The 20,412-nt window shown below is 46.0% G+C and overlaps 2 protein-coding genes across 5 annotated transcripts; both read left to right on the forward strand.

Annotated features, from left to right (window-relative positions):
- Positions 1-150: 150 nt before the first annotated feature.
- On the forward strand, positions 151-4,299 carry IER3IP1 (immediate early response 3 interacting protein 1). The gene is made up of 3 exons (XM_036402681.2): positions 151-333; positions 1,832-1,933; positions 2,780-4,299. Exons 1-3 carry the CDS (start codon positions 243-245, stop codon positions 2,833-2,835), a joined length of 249 nt encoding a protein of 82 aa, XP_036258574.1. The 5' UTR covers positions 151-242; the 3' UTR covers positions 2,836-4,299.
- A 1,723-nt stretch (positions 4,300-6,022) lies between these two features.
- On the forward strand, positions 6,023-19,911 carry HDHD2 (haloacid dehalogenase like hydrolase domain containing 2). 4 transcript variants are annotated; one of them, XM_036402677.2, is made up of 8 exons: positions 6,144-6,177; positions 6,350-6,418; positions 8,171-8,306; positions 11,015-11,223; positions 13,436-13,520; positions 16,679-16,895; positions 17,637-17,700; positions 18,829-19,911. In XM_036402677.2, exons 3-8 carry the CDS (start codon positions 8,206-8,208, stop codon positions 18,930-18,932), a joined length of 780 nt encoding a protein of 259 aa, XP_036258570.1. In that variant the 5' UTR covers positions 6,144-6,177; positions 6,350-6,418; positions 8,171-8,205; the 3' UTR covers positions 18,933-19,911. The 4 variants fall into 4 exon arrangements, with proteins under 4 accessions (XP_036258572.1, XP_036258570.1, XP_036258571.1 ...); XM_036402679.2 differs by lacking the exons at positions 6,144-6,177; positions 6,350-6,418 and adding an exon at positions 6,023-6,044; XM_036402678.2 differs by lacking the exon at positions 6,144-6,177 and having other exon boundaries at positions 6,241-6,418.
- The last annotated feature ends 501 nt before the right edge of the window (positions 19,912-20,412 follow it).

A 20,412-nucleotide genomic window follows, 5' to 3' on the forward strand; every position in this document is an offset into this window, starting at 1 on the left:
TCCCGCCCCATAAAGCCACGCCCCCTCCCTGCGCGCCCAACGCGCGGCAGCCGCGGAGAGGCCACGCCCCATCAAAACCCCGCCCCAAACCCTGAGTTGAGGCCCCGCCCATAAGACCCCGCCCCCTCCCGGCCGTGAAGCGAGACCCCGCCCCCAGCCCCGCCACGTCTCTCTCGGGCGCCGCTCCCGCTCCCGCTGCCGGTGCTGCTCCCGGGGCCGCCCCCCCTCCGCCCCGCCGGGCCATGGCGTTCACGCTCTACTCGCTGCTGCAGGCCTCGCTCCTCATCGTCAATGCCGTGGCCGTACTGCACGAGGAGCGCTTCCTCCGCCACGGTGAGCTGGGAGGGCCGCCCGGCCTGTTGGGGTGGACGCGGTGGCCGCGGCCCCGCCGCCGCTCCCTGCCGGTGGGAGCAGCAGCGCACGGGGGAGGGCTTTGGGAATCGGGGTGGGTTTGGGCTTTGGCGATGAATTCCCAGCCGTTTTCGTCGTACCTTTGTCTGTCTCTTTTTTTTTTTTTTCCCTGTAATTGTCCTTTTTTTCCTGTTCATTTTTAACTGTTTCACGGCCTTCGTGCCGCGCCTCGGAGTGTTTGGTGTCGTACAAAGGTTTCCTTTTTCTTGCCGTGCCTGGTTCTTGATGAGATGGCGACTCTCGGTCTGTGGGATTCCCGGGGCTGGGCATCCTTGCCCTTCAAAAGAAGCCAAAGCCCTGCAAAACAGAGAAAATCCACCGACAAAGATCTGCAAAGCCGTGGGGGGAAAAAAAAAAAGAAAGGCCAACGATCCAAGGTTTCCCAGTTCACTCGTGTGGAGAATCCTGACTTCTCCACGTCAGGCTGAGCCAGGGTTATTGGCAGGAGTGCAGAAGGGCATCCCTTTCCCCTGCTGGATTTGTTTCAAGGGATCTGCTCAGTTTGGTTTTGGGCTTTTCTTTGGCTCTCCTGACGAGCAGCTGGAATTAAAAAAGGGAGATGTGGGTACTAGTGGGATGGGTGAAGCCACCTGTCAGCCTCGTGAGACTTGGGAGTATAGTTCCAGGCTCATCCCAGTGGGAAGCAGCAGCTAGCAAGGCTGGTGAGGGAGAGGACTCGCCCACCACCCTCAGTTTGGTGCCAGGGAGATGAGAAAGAGAGAACAGAAATCACTCAAAAGTGGTCTTTGGAGAAAGAAATGCACAGCTTGGGCAGTGGAGCTTGGTGTATTGAGAGCTGCTCCTTCCCAAAATGGTAAGGGCTGCAGCCAGCAGGTCTTAGAAATCCCTGGACACATCCCTGGTCCCATCATGCTGTGTCTGGGCATCGTAAAACTTCAGGACTTCTGCTACACTCAGAAAAATTCCCAATTTTTTTTTTCCTCTAAAGTTCTAGCTTTTTTTTTTACAGCAGTTGGAAAAATCATCACCCCAGTTTTGGAATTTGTGCTGGCCGTTTTTCTCTCCTGTGGCCCCTTTTTCAGTGCTGAAGCATCACCACTTCACACCCAGCAATTATTTGTATTTTGTTTTCAGTACTATGAACAGGGTGCAGTTGGTTTAGGGTTTATTTTGACAGCTGTTTTATTTTTTAAGCCCAGATGAACTCACCTGTTAGTCTGGGCACGCAGGGAACAGTGGTGTGTTAAAAAAGGTGAGGGTTTTCTTTACAGAAACGTGGTTTGAGGTTTAACAGCTTTCAGCCTACTGTATTAAAATATGCTCGTGAGATGAGGCTAATTGGGCTATCTCTGTTAGTATAAACTACTTTCAGGATAGATTGCTCGCTAAAATTGCAGCATTTGTTGTGTGGTTTTGGGGTTTTTTTCCTAAAGTGTGTGTCTGTTTTTATGTGACCCAGTTGGCTGGGGAAGCGATCAAGGGATCGGAGGATTTGGAGAGGAACCAGGAATTAAAGCACAGCTGACAAACCTCATTCGATCGATACGAACAGTTATGAGAGGTAAGGGCACAATATTTACTATTATCATAATGATTATGATGATTATTATTACACTCTGTAATGTCTTGTTTTCTGCACCAATCTATACTTCATCCGAGCCTGGACTCTCTGTGAGAGGGTGCAGGCCTCGCCTAAAGTGCCCTAATTCTGGTAAAAATGCAAAAACACTCCCTGGCTCTGGCTTGTGTTTCTCCTGCTTTTGCCTTCCCTTGGGGTTTGGCAGCTGGGAGGAAGTTTGGTGATCAACTGAAGTGTGCAATTAGTGTCAATCACTTTGTCTAAATCCAACTTTATGGGAAATATCTGTGAGGGAAATGTAATTCCAGAGTTTCTGAAAGGTAAGCCAGGCTTATATGCCTCAGAAGATGGGGAGAAAAATATACTTAATTTTTAAGTTACTGATAGTTCTTCATTATGAAGGACACTAAAAATTCATTTTGTAGATGATGGTAGAGAGGGAGTAACAAATTTTAACCTGTCTTGCCCACCACTGAGTAAAACCCAAAACATTTATTCTAAAGCACAGTAAAGCCAAGGATATAAGCTGAATTTTAGATCATTTACTTTCATTTGGAGACAGTTATTTGTGTTGAAGTTAAAACAGAACTAAAGGCTCTGGGTTAAAGTTAAAACACGCTGTGGAAAAAATACTTCTGCTGTTGCTTTCTACTAATGTCTTTGAGCCTGACTCCTTCCACTGGTTCCTACTTTACATAGGAAAATGAATTGTATTTCTAAAATCTTGACTGGTTCTGCCCCTTCTCAACGTTTTATGAAGCTCTGTCATTTTGTGATGTGGAAAGCAAAATTTTCACTATTAATTTCCCTTTTTCCCCAACTCTGCAGTGCCATTAATAGCCCTGAACTCCATCACAATTGTTCTCCTCCTGCTGTTTGGCTGAAGACACCCCGTGGAAACCCTTTGGACATCCAAAGAAGCCAGTTGCTGACCACCACTGCTCCGAGTTCCCTGGGATCCAGCACGGTTTAGCTGTCAATCTGACATTCAACTTAAAATAATAAAAGACACTGTTTCTATTTATCCCATTTCCTAATGTTCCCTTGCAGTTTCATTAAGCAGGATCATGGGATCAATGCAACAACGCTGCAAACACATTGGACTGTGACCAGTTCTGTTGCTGCCTGTTCATAGTGTTGATTAATTATTAGAGTAAATGTCATAGGATGTTGCAGTGACTGGCAATGGGATGCAGCTTTTAAATGCTTTGTTACTCAGGGATGAATTTCCTTCAGTACGCTCTCCAATTTGTTTTTAAATTGAGGAAAACAACAATGTGTTTGTTTCCATTTCAATTACTACCACAGAACTGTTTAAGAGAATATGAATTAGGCTCTGAAAGCATGTCATAAAGAATACTTGTTATAAAGGTTTGAAGTCCAGCTGTGATATGGAGGGAGATAAAATCAGCTGGGTAAAGAGTCCTGATTCAGGTTAACATTGGAAGCTGGATTTTTCTGCTTTGATTGGGGATTTTTGTCTTCAAATCAGTATTTCATACTGATGGTAAAGTCAGTAGAAAATGGGTGCAATTGCAGTGCATAATTAAAAGAAAAAAAATTTAAAATTAAGAAAAAAAAAAGCTGTTCTTAAAGCTGAGTAACTCTGTGTTAACTTTGGGGATATTAGTGATTAGTATTTGTTACTTTTCTGTCAAGAATTGTTATTATACTTTTTAAAATATGTATTAAACTCTGCGTGGTGATCACTGTGGTCAAAGTGGGGACCTGTTTGTATTCTGAGCTTCCTGGGAAACGTGGGAGGGGAATACCATGGGAGGTGAATACCCTGCGCTTTGCAAATGCATTTCTTTGGGAAAACCCCGAATTTGCAGCCTCTTCTGTTAGTGCTCCTTCCCCTGCCCTCCATCATCATCATCATCATCATTTGTTAAATTAACAGCTTTGAAAGTGCAACTGTGTGTGTGACTTTGCAGTTCCGTGGGAGAGGATGCTCCTAATTGCTTTCCTACCAGTCTTGTCTCAATTAAGACTGCTGAGTTAGGTCTGAAAAGGTGATTCTCATGTATCTGTATAGAGAAGTTAGAATTCTTTGTCTGTTCTTCTGCTAAAGTGTTTGACTTTAATTTTAAAGAGGGAAGGCCAAGGGAAACCTGGCAGTTTCATTATTTTAAAGCAGCTTAGCCAATCATCTTTTCTTCCAATGTCTTGATGACTAAAGCATATGCTCTTGTATATGAAGAAGAATATGTAAAACATGTAAATGCATTTAAATGTGATCTTCAATCACAGGTTTTTGCAGAGTAAAGTACATCCAGGAGGAGAGGTTCATGTTGTTTCCTTTTCTCTTGTGATTTTTGTAAATAAATCCTGAATTTCCAAGTTAAGCACTCTCTTTCCCAACTCTCTCTCTCTCTCTCTCTCTCTCTCTCCAGTGGGGATATCTCAATCCTGTTCCAGATACCAGAGTTACTGCTCTTTTATGAAATGTGTAACTTTTTCCTCATGCATGTGGCAATATCACCTCTGCTGTGGAGCTGTATTTTGGTTTATGTAGCAAACCCAATGAGACGTGGCAATGCTGTCCTGAGGCAGAACAGGATCTTCAGGATCCCTGGATTTTACAACCTGTGGATCTGTTAGAAGTTAATATCTCTATGATGATCTTTGTGTCAGTCAGAGGTGACGAGGGTACAGCCTCGAGGCTCAGCTGTTCTCACAGGTCTGTCTTTGGTGGAAACGGGGCAATGTGTGTGTGGAACGTTCTGTATTCCTATGAAATTTTTTTGGAAAGAAAAGCGGCAGTGGATGTTTCCGTGGCTGTGGCGCTGGGAGTGAGTGCTGAATGATTTGAGGCACAGCGAGGCTGTAACCCCATTTCTGCATCCAAACTTAATTTGTCCTAACTGAAATAAAGGCCAGCACTAAAGACTGCAAGCAGCAGCTTTAAAATAACACGGGTGAAAAGTGATGTTCTCCTTGCTCTGCTTCCAGAGGGGCTGCAGGAACACGGGCAGGGAGAAGGAGCAGCAGGAATCTCACAGTGGGGGCAAAACTGGGAAAAGCTTCACCTGGCATTGGTGAAAAATTGGGATTCAAAGTGGGGCAGCATCCGAGGATCAGGTGTGCAGGGAACGAGCAGGGAGTGCAGGGACAGCCAGGGCATAACCACACTGCTGCCGTCCCCTCACGTGGCTTCCAGCAGCTCTGGAACAGTGCTGAAACTGCAAAAAACAAGGAACATGCAAAATAAAGTTATTGCATGTCTATGCACCTTAGTGATAGCTTGTAAAAATATATAAAACTAATGTATTTGTACGTTAAAATTCACGTTACAAAAACATATAAACATATAAATGTGGAATTATAGGTATAAAATCTATTCATATATCGATATAATAAGTGGATTATAATGTAATTATGTTATATTATCACTATGGACATATTATGGATGTCATTTAAAACATTAAATTGTATGGGAATAATTTCTTCCAAATATAGATAAAAAAAAAAAATATGTATTTGTATATAAATATATACTAGTTACTGTGGAGATATTATGGGTAGAATATATCCATATATGAATATGATAGCATTTTGTATATAACGTTTACATATATCCATAGAGGGCATAATATATCCATAATATACAGATTATTGATATATTATTGATAAATAGTTTATGAATATCCACAGTGCATGGCTACGGATACAAACATGTCCATATAGGATATAAGGGATATAATTTACATGATTTATGATCATATCCACATAAGGTATGATTACATATTGCATATATAGGATAAAGAAGCTGTAGCAGGTATAACAATAGGGATATAATGGATAGAACGGGTGTAATTTACATAATTTATAACCATACCCATGTCAGGGTGCGCCCCGCGCCCTCAGGGCCCTGCGGGCTGTCCCCCGCGCTGCCTGTCGCGGCTGCCGGACGCCGACCGGCGGCAGGCTCGCTGGGGGCTGAGGTCGGTACTTATATATGGGAACAATCAATACATTCTGTTTATTATTTGCCTCGCTGGCGGCGGGCGGGCCCGGCGCGGGGCTGGGCGGGCGCGGCCCTGCCAGGACCTCGCGGACGGCGGGCAGAGCGCGGCGGCGGCGGGAACAGGTCAGTGCTGGGGGAGCCGCGCTGCTCCCCCCTTTCCTCCGCGTGGGCGCGTCCGCCGCCTTCGGCCGCGAACGGGCGGGCGGAACCATCGGTGTCAGGAAAAGGAGAGCTCGCCGCGGTCGGGACTCCCCCGGTAGGAAATGGGCCAGCCCGTGTGCCCGTTGTGAGCTGGCGGGAACGGGCGGTACTATCCCCGAAAGACGGGGGTTTTGGGGGACGGGCGCACCTGTGCCATCCCCATCCTCCCACCGAGGGACATATATAACGACATATATCTCTATAGAATATATCCCTCTTTCCCTTAGGTTGTGTCTTGTGTTCCTCGTGTCCTTGTCCCAGACACCGGGGCTGGGGTGTCCCTTTGTCCTGACAAGGTGAGTTTTCCTTGGGATGTGATTAGGAGAACTGACGTTCTGGAACCTTATAGAACTTCCTTGGCAGTCCATGAGCTTTTTCCTTAAAATCAGGGTGTGCTGAAAACTGGCTCTGCTGATAACTTGCATATTTCCCAAATAGATGCACTGTGAACAGCAGAACCGATGGAAACGTAGGGTAAAAATAAAATAGTAACGGTAAAATAAAAACAGTAACAGTAGTAATAATAATAATAATAATAATAATAATGATAGTAGCAATTTCCATTGAAATTGATGAAGCTTCTTTAGGAGTTCTGTTTTCAGCTGTGTGTCTTTAACATTTAACTTTGGCTTTTGTATCAGCAGACATCCAGTAAGAGAAGCATCTTTATTTATTTTCTTATTGCAGAGAACCAGTAGGAATAAGGGTAGTGGAATATCAAAGTTTCCTGTTTTGTGTGTGTGTGCACCATGTACCTGAGACCCCAGGCCCACATGACCATTTATAAAACTGTCTGCAAAGATAAAACTGACAGAAATCTATTAGGGCAGGTTCCAGTCATGGTGTTGACTCTTTGTGTGCTTTTTTAAAAGTACAGACATGCTACATGCTGTATGTAACCAAACCAGCTGAACACAAAACTGGTGTCACCCATAGGGTTGGCAGATCCCAGAGTGGTTTGGGTAGAAAGGGACCTTAAAGCTCATCCCATCCCAACCCCTGCCATGTGCAGGGACACCTTCCACTGTCCCAGGCTGCTCCAAGCCCCATCCAGCCTGGCCTGGGACACTGCCAGGGATCCAGGGGCAGCCACAGCTGCTCTGGGCACCCTGGGCCAGGGCCTGCCCACCCTCCCAGCCAGCAATTCCTAATTGCCAAGAGCCCAAAATCTGTCCCTGCCCTCTGGCCCTGGGAGCCATTCCCTGGGTGCTGTCCCTCCATCACTTGGAAATTGTTCCTCAGGTACTAAAAAGCCAAAATCAGATCACCCCGAAGCTTCTCTTCTATAATCCCAACTCTCTCAGCCTTTTCAGATGATTCTTGTCTAATGAACAGGAGAAAACCATGCTGTATTGGAGCTTTATTGGACATTTTCTGATAAACAGCTCCTCAGACTTGTTCATGGAGTAAAATGCAGTGCTTGCAGCCCAAATGAGGGGAAGTGTTTGTTTCTGGAGACAGATCTTTAGCCAGGGGACTCAAACATCACCTCTCTGTTCCTCCCCTGGTGCCTTTACCCTTCAAATCCTGGCTTTTATTTTGGGCTGGGTACGTGGAACCAGAAAAGCTGCCCCTTTTTCAAGAGCGTGGAATGACCTTCAAGGTGCTGGATTTGCCTGAGCCCTGACAGCTTCCTGGCTAAAAATCTGCAAAAATCCTCACTGTCACCACTGAGCAGCCTCAGAGTGGCTGCGGTGTGGGCTGCATCACTCTTACAAAAAACAAAACCAACAATTTCCACTTTGGCCGAGCATTTTGAGCTTTACAGCCAAAATGCAGCTTTACAGATGCAGCTTTAGAGCGCTGTGTCTTTATTTTCACTGTTGGTGTCGGCAGGACTTGCTGAAATATTCTTGCTGAGGCCTTGCGCCCAGCATTCCCAGACCTAACGGCCCCCTCTCTCCCTGGAACCCTTGAGTCCTCCAGACAACATTATTTTATTTTGATGCACTTAAAGAACAAACAGCACCCGATTTCCTCACAGAGTCTTTGTGAGGAAAAACACCTCCCTCCATATGAATTATGTGGGGGTTTTTTTAACTCCTCAGCAGTCCCGGGGTGCCTCGGCCTGTCCCCGGGCGCGATGGCGGCACGGCGCGCGCTGAAGGCCGTGCTGGTGGATCTCAATGGCACCCTCCACATCGAGGACTCGGCCGTGCCCGGCGCCCAGGAGGCACTCAAAAGGCAAGTTTCCCCTCTCTTCTGGGTTTGCTCTGGGAGGTTGTGTCAGTGCTGTTTGCACAAAGGGGTGGGTGAGTGGGGTGAGTGGGCTGAGCGGGCGAATCCTTTGTGCTGTGTTCGTGCCAGGAGAGCTCAGCAAAGGGTGGAGAGAGATACTGGTGTCACCTGAGCCCCTGCTGCTCTCCTCAGTGTCTCTTCCTGTGTTTTCTGAGCCTTTTCTAGACATAAAACCCCCAATCTTCAGGGTGTCTCCACTGATTCAGGTGAGACAGCCACAGCTGAAATTGAGTTCTGGTGAATTACCCTAAAATCTGTTCAGCTGAGCTGTTCTTCAGGGCTCTGATTGTCAGATCTTTCAGATCTGTGCTGAGATAAAGTGGGATAACAGAAAAGCTTGGTCAAGGGAGCAAGGCAACCTCTGCAGTGTTTTCATTTCATTCAGACAATGCTTTTCTTGGTTATTACTGTTTTTAAAGTTTCTTTCTGCTAGGTAGGCAATGTAATTTGTTTTTTCTTTTGTAGTAATTTCAACACATTAATAGGGCAGTCAAATTAACTCCTTCTCTCATGGTTAAAGGGTGCCTAAAGACACTGAGGCACAGCAAAGTGATTTATTCCAGCCAGGTCAGTGGTGAAATAGGACACACAATCCCAGGAATATTTGTGGTGTTTTTCTGGAGAAGACAACTTGAAATGGCTGAGGAAAAATCCCAGAGTTATAGATGATACTGTGGTGAATGAAGAAGGACACTTTAGGATTCTGGGGCACTAAGGATTAATCAGGATATAGGAGCAGAACTGAACTCTGCTGGAGCTGAATGGGCTGCTAAGGGTTTTCTCAGCTGTAGATCAGAGGAAAAGTTCACAGAGGGATGAGGAAGCTGAATTTTCCACAGGTAGTGCTGTGGAAATTATTATGTCCTGAAGATGTAAAATTGCAAGGAAGTAAAAACTGCTGAAACACTGGGTACTCATTCATTGCCCTTTCACTCACTGCACTGTTTCCTGCTGCAGGGAGAAATGAGAGTCAATGTTCCTGAAATTCCGTATAATATATATGTGCTGTCACAGGTATGGAAGGCAGGTGGCAGAGAAAACAGCCAGGTCTTTTGGCTCAGAGGTTTGAAAAAAATTATTATACCACTCTCTTCTGCCAGTCCACGTCCCTGTCCTTCTCAAAAGAGAAGCTGGAAGGAATGGCATGCAGCTTGCATAGGGAGCAAATGGAGAGGTGCCTATTTTAGGGTTACTACATTCACAGTTCCCTATTGAGGTCCAGAGGGAAAAATCATATTAATTTTTATTTTATTATCAACCAGGAGACTCTTTTATCAGCTCATACCTGTGAATGGTCAGTGTAAAACAAGAGATAGAAGGAAGTGGCAGGTGAAAGCAAGTCTCCAACTTTATTCTGATGTTCTCCACACAGTCCTGATGCATGTGTTTGTTCCTATAGCAACAGAGAAAGTGATGGTGGGGGAATAATTAAAAGGAATGCTGTTGAAATTGTCACTTAAAATTATTTGATTGTTTGGTAGCATTTACTGTCAGCACAGGGCAATAACGTGGTTTTATGTGATACCGGTGCTCCTTAGGAAAGGGGGAAATGGCTGCAGAAGCTGACATAAAACCACCACCAAGGTAACACAGGCTCCTGGAGCCTCCTGAACGAGCCACAGCTGCTGGGAAATTCACCCAGCAGTGGAGTTCAGTATATTAATTCAGCAACAAGCTTATTTTGTTTGCTTCTTTTGATCAAGAAGCGGGACTGTCTTATTTATTGTGTAGTTTGAATAAAAAGGCTTTTCAAATTAGTTATCATAGATGTGCTGGCTGCTGCTGTGAGGAGGGAGTTGCAATCACTGTTTGCCTCAGGAATCTTTGTGCTAGAGAGGGAGAGGAGGGGAGGATGACTTGTCTTGGTCTGGGGGGTGTAATTCTGCTGTCTGTTCCACATCACACAAGTTTTTGTGTGGCACCAGTCTTATGTGTGCTCTTTGCATCTGTCTCAGAATCTCTGCTGGTCAGAGTGACCCCAAGATGTGTCAGAAAGTCTCTTTTCCCAGCCTGGCACTCAAAGAAGGAGACAGAGCTCTTCTATTCTTGGTCTCAAGGTTGTTTACTGTTTCTTATCTATAAAATTCTTTCTCTGACCCACCAAGGTCTGTCTGACAGGTCGGGTTGAGGCACACTGCCCATCCTTGGGGCAGTGTTATCTTTTTATACTAAAAACTACATGTACACTATTTACAATAACTTTCCAATGCCTATCACCTATGTTAGACAGTGAGCTTCTACTCTAAACCAATCTAAAAGTGCCAACATCACCCAGAAGATGGAGGTTAGGAAGAAGAAGGAAAAAGGACAAGGCATGCCCAAATTCCTCCATCTTGGGACCCTAAGCCCCCATTCTAAAAACCTCAAAAATCTATTTTTTTCACCCTGAGATGAATTCACTATCATTCTACTTAAACTTTCATGGTAAATCCTCATATAAGGTTGGTAATTTTTTCCATGGGTCAAGATCAAAGGCACAGGGGTCTTGGGCTCTGTGCCAAGGTCTCTGAGCCCCCTGGTCAGGGGTTCGAGAAGAAGAATTTCCTGGGTTCTGACACATCTGCAGCCTTTGGGGCTGTTTTTAGCCCCAGAGAGAAGCAGAGGTGTGAGAACAGGAGGAGCCTGTGTCCAGTTTGTCCCTGTGTCCCCCCCAGGCTGCGCAGTGCCCCGCTGACCGTCCGGTTTGTGACCAACACCACCAAGGAGAGCAAGAGGGACCTGCTGGAGAGGCTGACGCGGCTGGGCTTCGACATCGCCGAGCACGAGATCTTCACCTCCCTGACAGCAGCCAGGAACCTCCTGGAGCAGCAGCAGGTGCGGCCCCTGCTCCTGGTGGACGATAAGGCCCTGCCTGATTTCACAGGTGAGGTGCTCAGGAAGCAGCTAATTAATGAACAGCAGTTAACGAGATGTGGTGCTCTCGATCGTCTACAGACCACCAGCCATGGTGGAGTCTGAAATGTGGAATGCTGCAGGGTCATAAAGGTCCTTTCTTCATTTTAAATCAAACATCAAAACAGCCTGAAGTTGTATCTTCTTGAGGAGCAGTGGGAATGGCAGCCAAGGCCTTCAGATAGTCAGGAATTCTGGTAAAACTCGGTGCTTTTCATTCATTTCCAGTGTAAAATATGAAGTAATAGTTATCACCAGGTCATTGGTGCTTTACTGGACCTACCAGTGCTGATTTTTTTTGTAGCAAAGATGTGTCAGTTTGTGCAATTCCAGCAGAGGTTTTACTGATAAAGAGCTGAAAAACCAGTGTGTAGGCACACACAGCAGGCTCTTTCTCTGTTAATAGATTATTATTAAATGCAAAATCTCCAGGCAATTATTGCTTATCTTATACTCAACATTTAGATTTCACCCTGTGTACTTGGATACCTTCACTGGTTACAGAAGGTTCATCAGCCTGAGTCCTCTAAATTGTCAACCCTAAAGACTTGCTTAAGATCTGCTTTGCTGACAGATGCTCCCATTTCCCTCCCTCAGTAATCAGGGGAGCAGAAAATGATCTGTTCTCACTTGGACATCAAGAGTAGCAAAGATACCCATGTTTTTAACATACTTAGAGTTGAAAACTGTATACTGTATACTCAAAATTTCTTATTTAACGTCAAGGCAAGCAGAAGTTTGGATGGCTTGCCTTGCCCTTGTCTTACAAACTGAAATATTTTGGCTGTGTAATTTAAGTAGGTTCTAATCTTGCCAGGATCTAGGAGTTTTCTGTTAAATTTTGGTGCCATAGTCTGGTCAGAAATTTTCAGCAAGGTCAATGTTTAGGAGAAAAAACCTCTATGAGAGCAGTGAAACTTGGTAATCTGTTCTACCTAACAGCATATCCAGAGAAATGTGCCCCCAGCAATATTCAGCAATATTCAGCAATATCTGTGCTCCAGGAAGGCTTTCCTGGGTGAGAAACAGCAGAGGCAGCAGCTCTTTCACTGACAGCATTTAAATCAGCTCAGTCTCCATAGTTTTGGGATCTTTCCATCAGTTTTTCAGGAGCTGATGCTAATTTTGTAAAAGATGGCCCAGACAGAGGTAACGTGGGGGCACATTGGTGCATCACCTGTACTGCTGGGGTCTGGAGTGGGTTGTTTGATTTGTTTTTGCCACAAGGGCTTTGGCCCACATATCCTCAGTGCTGCTTTTGGAACACGTAAGTACAGTGGAGAGTGCTTTAAATTCCAGTTAATGGCTGCTATTGAGCTGTTCTTGGCTAATCTCTCTGTTAAAGTTGGTCACAGGCAGATGAAGGAATCCTTTCCTGGTTTAAGGGCTCAGATGCTTCTGGGCGATGTCACAAATCCACCATGGCACCTCTGAGTGGATGTTCTGCTGGCTGAGCCACCCGAGGGACATGCAGCAGGAAACCTGAGCCAGCCAGGAGCTCTGGTTGTCCTGCCAAAGGTGCAGAGGGTGTGTCTGAAGGTGGAAAAAATCCTCAGCTAATAACATGCCACTAGTAAAACCCTCCTGCTGGTGCTGCTCTGCTTCCACTGCTGGTTCTGTCCAGGGGTGGGACTGCAGTGGAGCTGTTTCCAAGGGCACTAATCCACTTTGAAAAAAAACCTTCCAGAAAAGCCCAAAATTACCTAGGGTAGCAACTTTTGGGCCGTGTTCCAGTACTGTCTTTATTGTCAGAATCAGACTGGTGCATGGAACAACAGTCAGTGGAATTTCCTGTGGCTAGAGGGAATAGAAAAACTGGATGGGATTCACTTGAATTCCTGCTTTACTGTCTTACAGAGCACATAAATATATGTGGAGAGGGGTTCTCAGATGGCAAGCAGTCGTTCAATTAAAAGAGGGATTTTTGTGCCCTGCTGCATTTCAGTGGGAGCAGTAGCAGAATCATCCCACAGCTGCTGTTAAGACTGTCCAGATCCTAGAGGATGGAACAGTCTGGATAGAGCAGCACCTTTTCCACAGATGTTTTCTTCATCTATAAAAGACATAAAAGCAGTCTCTGTGCTACGACTGTGTCGGAAAATGCTTGGTTTTGCCTTAAAGTGATTAAATGCACTTTGCTGACTGTGGGCTGCTAAGTGTGAACGAAATCCTGTCTTTCCTAGGGATTGGCACAGATAACCCCAATGCTGTGGTGGTGGGGCTGGCTCCTGAGCACTTCCACTACGAGATGATGAACAGAGCCTTTCGGTAAGGCAGCCCCTGGCAGGGGCTGGAGGGGAAGCTGTCTTCTGCTGGGCTCTCTGCTCTTTCTGGGAAGAAAAGGGTGGTAGGAATATCAAACATTATGCAGCTTGTGAGGGAGCCACTAATCTTGTGGGATTTGGGTTCTCCACCAGGAACTTCAGGCAGCCCAGACCTCATTTTTACACCTTTCAGTCTAAATAATGCAGAAGTGCAGTTACAGCTGTCACTGAGGGGAAAAGTTAGCAAGTAATCAATACACAAAACTAGGGATGTGGGGAAGCATTCACAGAATTATTTGGGTTGGAAAAGACCCCCATCCCACTGAGTCCAACCTGTGACCAATCCCCACTGTGTCACCAGCCCAGAGCACTGAGTGCCATGTCCAGGCCTTCCTTGGACACCTCCAGGGATGGGGACTCCAACACCTCCCTGGGCATCTCCTTCCAATACCTTTCCATGGGGAAATTCCTCCTCATGTCCAACCTGTACCTGCCCTGACACAGCCTGAGGCTGTTTCCTCTTCTCCAAGAGGAGAGGCAGATTCTGTGTTCAAAGCCCAGCCATCAGAGTCTGTGTGCTGTAGGGAAGGAACCCAATGTTTAGGGCAGATTATTCCTTACCTGCCTAATGCAGGATATCCAGCAGTATCTTCTGAAGGATCTTCTGTTCAGGAGTGTCCAGCACAACCTGTTGGGGCAGGTGGGCTATGGAGCTGATCTTGAGTGTTTTATTTTTAATGCTCTTTTTGCCTCTAGGCTGAGGGGTAAGTCAGATACACTCCATCTGTGACCATCCATGAGTGCAGAGCCATGTGTCCTTCTCACTGGTTCTGACTTGACTCCACACTCTGTATTTTGACTTGAAAAGCCTTCAGCTTTCAGACACTGGATGTGAGCCTGTAGCTGAGCGTAGCCCTGGTGATGTATGGGATGAGCCCTTCCCCATCTTTGTTCACTGGATGGGGGCTACCACAGTTCTGCACCTTGAAATCTGGTGAAAACCCTCATACTAAACCCCTTAACCAGTCTTTATAACCATAAAAGTAAAAGAGGGAGTATCAGGTACTGTCCACCAGTGTCTTAGGGAGGATTCTTGGAGTGGGGGGCCAATGCTGTCCTCATCTGCTGCCAGTTCTGTGTTACATCAACAGATGTTGACCCAAACTGACCCTGTCTGCCTCGTTAGTGAGCCTTTCCAAAGGCATTGATTTTGGAATTTTACTTTGGGTCATGAGTGAACTCTTAATTTCACAACTGCAGGAGCTTAACCTGTTGAGTATCCCAGTGCTTACATCATTTTATTGATTTGTATTTCTGTCCTAAATATATTAATTGTTGAATAATATCCATTGTTTGCTTTGGGCTGAAGACCAAGACACTTTAAAAAAGCCAGGATGGGCTCTTTCTGGCCTGTAACACCTCACTGATTTGTTCTGGGTGTTTCCCCCATTCTCTGTGGGGGATAAACTTTTGCTGGTGTCAGTTCTGTGGCCTGATGGAAACACTGGGCACTGGCACATTCTCTTCTTGTCAAGCCTTGCCCTATTCCTTCCCCTTTACTGCTCAGATAATTAAGTCACTTGGGATTTACATTGAAAATGGAATTGCATCGGGATTTCAGAACTCTGAGGTGAATCTGATTAAATGCAGATATCTAAGCGCAGGTTCCTGTGTCTGTGCTGGTGATCTGGGCTCTGGAGGGATAAGAGAGGCACTTCAGGGCATTTTTTTACCTAATAGTGCTTAAAATAGGACAGTTGAACTGTGCCCTAGGAGTGCCTTTTCCTCTGCACCAACTGTGAGGAGCCCAGGCTGACTAATTATGTGGTAGGCAACTATTCCATTGACACCCAACATTAACTTAGGTAAATCTAACCCAACACGAGTCCCAAAATGAGATACACAGAGTCTGGCCGTTCTCCAGGCACCACTTGAAATGACTGAGACTAAATTTCTCTTCCTTTATAAGTGGGATTTTGATGCCATGTTTGAAAGAATTCTCTCAGGTGACATCTCTCCTGCAAAGTGCTGAACATAGTGGTTGTGGTGATGCTGTCAAATTAAATTTTTCTGTGTCCTAGAGGCATCCTCCCCTCATGAACCATGTCTGGCTGCTCATAGAAACACAACCCAGCTCTCTTCTTGTTCAGCTTGCTTTGGAATGCATTGATTCAATAGGAGTGTTTTGTGATAATTAAGTGAAATGAAATATCATTTACGCCCTGCTCAGAGCTTCCAGACTGCTCTGCAGACATCCTCCAAGGAGAATCCAGCTCACCTCAGCCAGCCTCCTACAACAGGGGCAAAGCAAGGCTTTGTTTTCTTAAAGGCTGTTTTGTTTTGTTTTGTTTTGTGTTGTTTTGAAAATCAGGGGTTGAGGGGAAAATGAATCCTCCTTTCTGCCCTGAGAGTACAGACAGTGTTTTACACTGTTGTGATAAAGATCGGAATAACCTGCATTACCTGGACAAAGTGTAAAATCAAAGGGAAAATGTTTGGCAGTCCAGAAGGCAGTTCAGTGCTTGTTGCACTGAAACTTGGGAGGGGAGGACTGCAATAATATTGCTGTGCTTGGTGCACCAGGAGCTTTCCTGTAGTGCAGCACTTACACAGCTTCCCTTTGCTGCAGGACAGGGGGATGCAGTGTCTGCTGTAAGGAAAATATGCTGGGCACAAAACAGAAATGTGAAAGCCAAAGATGAGTTGCAGGTTCTGTGGAATTGAGCCTGCTAAAACTCCCAGGGTTAACAGGGAAATTCAGAGGGATGTGAATGCCTCAAATGGCTTTGAGATTTTTTTAATGTAACTTCTTACTGTAATTCCTTCAGTGCTAAAATATAAAGGTCAAATTATTCACCCTGTACTTATAAGAAATTGTTCCCTATGCGGGTGGGGAGGCCCTGGCACAGGGTGTCCAGAGCAGCTGTGGCTGCCCCTGCATCCCTGGAAGTGTCCAAGGCCAGGCTGGATGGGGCTTGGAGCAACCTGGGACAGTGGAAGGTGTCCCTGCCCATGGCAGGGGGTGGGATGGGATCAACTTTAAAGTCTCTTCCAACCCAAACCATTCTGGGATTGTGCGAAAGCCTCTTGAGGCCTTCAGTTGTAAATACAGTTCCTTTAATATAATTTTTGTGCTCTCTTCTTCATTCATTCATTCTTTAGGTTGATTTTGGATGGGGCGCCTCTCATAGCGATCCATAAAGCCAGGTATTTCAAGAAGAAGGATGGCCTGTGTCTGGGACCTGGACCTTTTGTGACAGGGCTGGAGTATGCAACAGACACCAAAGCCACCGTGGTGGGGAAGCCAGAGAAGACCTTCTTCCTGGAGGCTCTGCGGGGCACTGACTGTGCCCCCGAGGAGGCCGTCATGATCGGAGATGTACGTGGGCACAAACCCTCCCCACTGCCCCGCCTGCAGTGCTGCCATCTGGGGCAGGCAGGGCCTCAGAGAGGGGCTCCAGAGCATGGAAGCGTCATTTCTAGAGAGAAAATGGAGCTGGGAAGGACCCAGGAGAGGCTGAGGGAGCTGGGAAGGGGCTGAGCCTGGAGCAAAGGAGGCTCAGGGGGGCCCTTGTGGCTCTGCACAGCTCCTGACAGGAGGGGACAGCCGGGGGGGTCGGGCTGTGCTCCCCAGGGAACAGGGACAGGAGCAGAGGGAACGGCCTCAGGCTGGGCCAGGGGAAGTTTAGATGGGATATTAGAGAAAAATGCTTCATGTAATAGGACTTTGAGCACTGGCACAGGGCTGCCCAGGGCATTGGTGGAGTCCCCATCCCTGGAGGGGTTTAAAAGCTGTGTGGGTGTGTGGGACACGGGTCAGTGGTGGCCTGCACAGTGCTGGGGGAATGGTTGGCCTCAATGGTCTTAGAGGGGCTTTCCAACCTAAACAATTCATGAAAGTTCACAGGATTTAGTGTGTAATCCATGGGGTTTTCTCTCTTACTTTAGTCACTATTTGATCAGGCAGAGAGCACACAGAAAACCACTCCTGTGACAGTGTGACCAATGGGGTAGCTGAAAGATCTGACTCTGTGTCACTGCTTTTAAGTGATGTGCAAAGGAGAGAAGGTTATGGAAGTGTCTGTGCCCACTAACCCACTGCTCTCCTGCTGTGTCCCAGGACTGCAGGGATGATGTTGGTGGTGCCCAGCAGGCAGGCATGCGTGGCATTTTGGTAAGGACAGGTAAGTACTCGATGGATTGGTCATTGCAAGAGGCAGTAGTGCCTTCAGTGATGTCACCCTGTGCCCAGAAGTGAAGGGACTCTGAGCCCTGGGGCCAGCCCTCAGCTTCAACATCCCTGCTGGGGTGGGGCAGAGGCAGCCTGTCAAGCAGAAAATGGTGATGCCAGGGCTAGAGCACAGCACAGACCCCAGGTGATGGCAGGGTAACCAAAGTCATGGATGAGGACAGCTGCTCTTGTAGGTGTGAATTTTTGCTCTGACTCAAAAATCCAGAGCAGTAATCACAGAACAGGGAGCTGTTATTGTCACACCTTAGATTGCCAAAATCAGTCACAGCAGTGTAACCTCTGATTGTGCAGGAGCTCTGGTGACATTCCTCAACAATTACAAATGTAATTTTGCTTTGTATGGAAGTGGAACGTGAAGGGATTGACAGGTATTGTTGGTGTTGTTGATGGACCCATGGACTGGGAAAGGTCTCTTTGAGGTGGCAGCTGCTCATGCCACACAGTGTGATATGTTGAAAATGAAGGGAAGTAATCCTGCTTTTCTTCAGAAGAGTCTTCAGAGAGGCGCTCTTCATCAGGAACTGTAGTGATAGAACAGGGAGTATTGGGTTCAAAATGAAAGACATGAATTTAGGTTAGAGATTTGAGGAAGAAATCCTTCCCTGTGAGGGTGGGCAGGCCCTGGCACAGGGTGCCCAGAGCAACTGTGGCTGCCCCTGGATCCCTGGAAGTGCCCCAGGTCAGGCTGGATGGGGCTTGAGCATCCTGAGATGGTGGAAGGTGTCCCTGCCCATGGCAGGGGGTGGGACTGGATGAGGTTTAAGGTCTCTTGCAACCCAAACCATTCTGGGATTCTATGATTATTATTATTTTAAGAACCTACAACGTGGACATTTGCCAGTACAGCAGAGTGAACCGGTGCAATTAACACTAGTTTTGATCCAGAGCTGCCCCTGGAGGAATCTCCAGGAGGGCTCAGCACTTGTTTAGTGAAGCCTTGTGGGATGTTTTTTGCCCAGATTGGCATTTTCCTGCTTGCTACTGCTATGACAAGGCTGTAATTTTCAGGGGGGGAGAAAGAAGGAGTTTGGTAAAGCGACTTTGTGTTAATCTGTTACAGGTAAATACCGTCCAGCAGATGAAGACAAAATCAACCCAGGTCCCTACTTAACCTGTGAGAATTTCCCAGAGGCAGTGGAACATATCCTGAAGCAGATGTTGTGAGAAAGGGAACAGGTAGCTTGAAGAAACATCTGTTTCACACCATTTCCTTCATTCTTGCTTCAAAAATTAAGGTCCCAAGATCAGTGCATGCGTGGCATCCATCAGACACCACTCTGGGCTGTGAGAGGCAGGGGATCCATGTGGGCCCAGCACAGGCACACACACAGGACAGTGTTTCCTTATTTCCACTTTTCAAAGAATACCTGATGAAAGGCACTGTCAGGAAAGTGTCACTTTCTGCAGAATAAGTTAAACTGAAAACATGCACTGAAAACACTCGAGTAAATAAAGCTCAGACAGAGCCTTACAGCCTCAATGGCCTGTAGTGATTTCACTAATGGCTCTGCTCTGCTCTGACTTAAAGGTAGAGATTATGCTTGTTTAGAAGTGACTCTTAAATGAAAATATCACCATTGCTTAATAATAACTACTGTGGCTGTCTTTCATTAGAGCAGATCCTGTTATTTGCTTTTCAGATTTTACATAAAATTAAAAACTGTCAGCATTTTACGGATGTTTTAATTAGATCCTGTTATTAAAAAGAATGATACAGAAACAAAACTCTGGTATTAAATGCCTTAGAGACTGTGACTTTTTAAAATTAGGCTCCAGCAGGGTCCTATTAATGCTACAGTTGCAAAATTTCACTTTTGTTGGGGATTTTTTTGTTTCTTTTGTATGTTATGGAAAAAATCCTTCACAAGCCATGGGGACAGATTCCAGTTTTTACAGTTGGTTAGCAGAGCTGTAAAATGAAATTTAATTCTGTAGGCGTGCAATGCTTTTCCTATGCACTACATCCCCCAATATGAACCAACTTTGTAATGATGGTAAATGGCTTTTCTGGTCCATTTGCAAACTGTAATAATCAAAGTCCTTTACAGTTGTTTTACAGTGCTCCTGTGTGTTAAATTATTAGATTGTAATTATGCATTACTGGAGTATTAACCTTATTGAAAATACAGTTTAGTGTTAATGAGCCATGCTCGTTCTTGTTAAACAAAACCATGGTGATGAATGAATTCCTCACATGTGACAGTGTCTCTCTGCAGCCTCCCTTGGTGGGTGGTTACTACGTTCAGATTTAGACTATGCCAGGAATGGAATGGGTGGATGGAGGAGATTTTGCAGTAGAAACACAAAAATAAATCACAGAATCATTTAGGCTGGAAAAGTTATCTAAGATCACTGAGTCCAACCATTCCCCAGCACGGCCAAGGCCAGCAGTGACCCATGTCCTCAGGTGCCACATCCACACAGCTTTTAAATCCCTCCAGGGATGGGGACTGCACCACTGCCCTGGGCAGCTGTGCCAGGCCTGGACAGTCTTTTCCAAGAAGAAATATATCCAAATATCCAACCTGAACCTTCCCTGGTGCAACTTGAGGTTGTTTCCTCTCATCATGACACTTTCTGCCTGGGAGAAGAGACCTCTGAGGAACAGAAGCTATCTTTAGATAGTGTCTGTAGGCCCTTGCCA

Source organism: Molothrus ater, chromosome Z, assembly GCF_012460135.2.
Source record: "Molothrus ater isolate BHLD 08-10-18 breed brown headed cowbird chromosome Z, BPBGC_Mater_1.1, whole genome shotgun sequence".
Taxonomy (NCBI): domain Eukaryota; kingdom Metazoa; phylum Chordata; class Aves; order Passeriformes; family Icteridae; genus Molothrus; species Molothrus ater.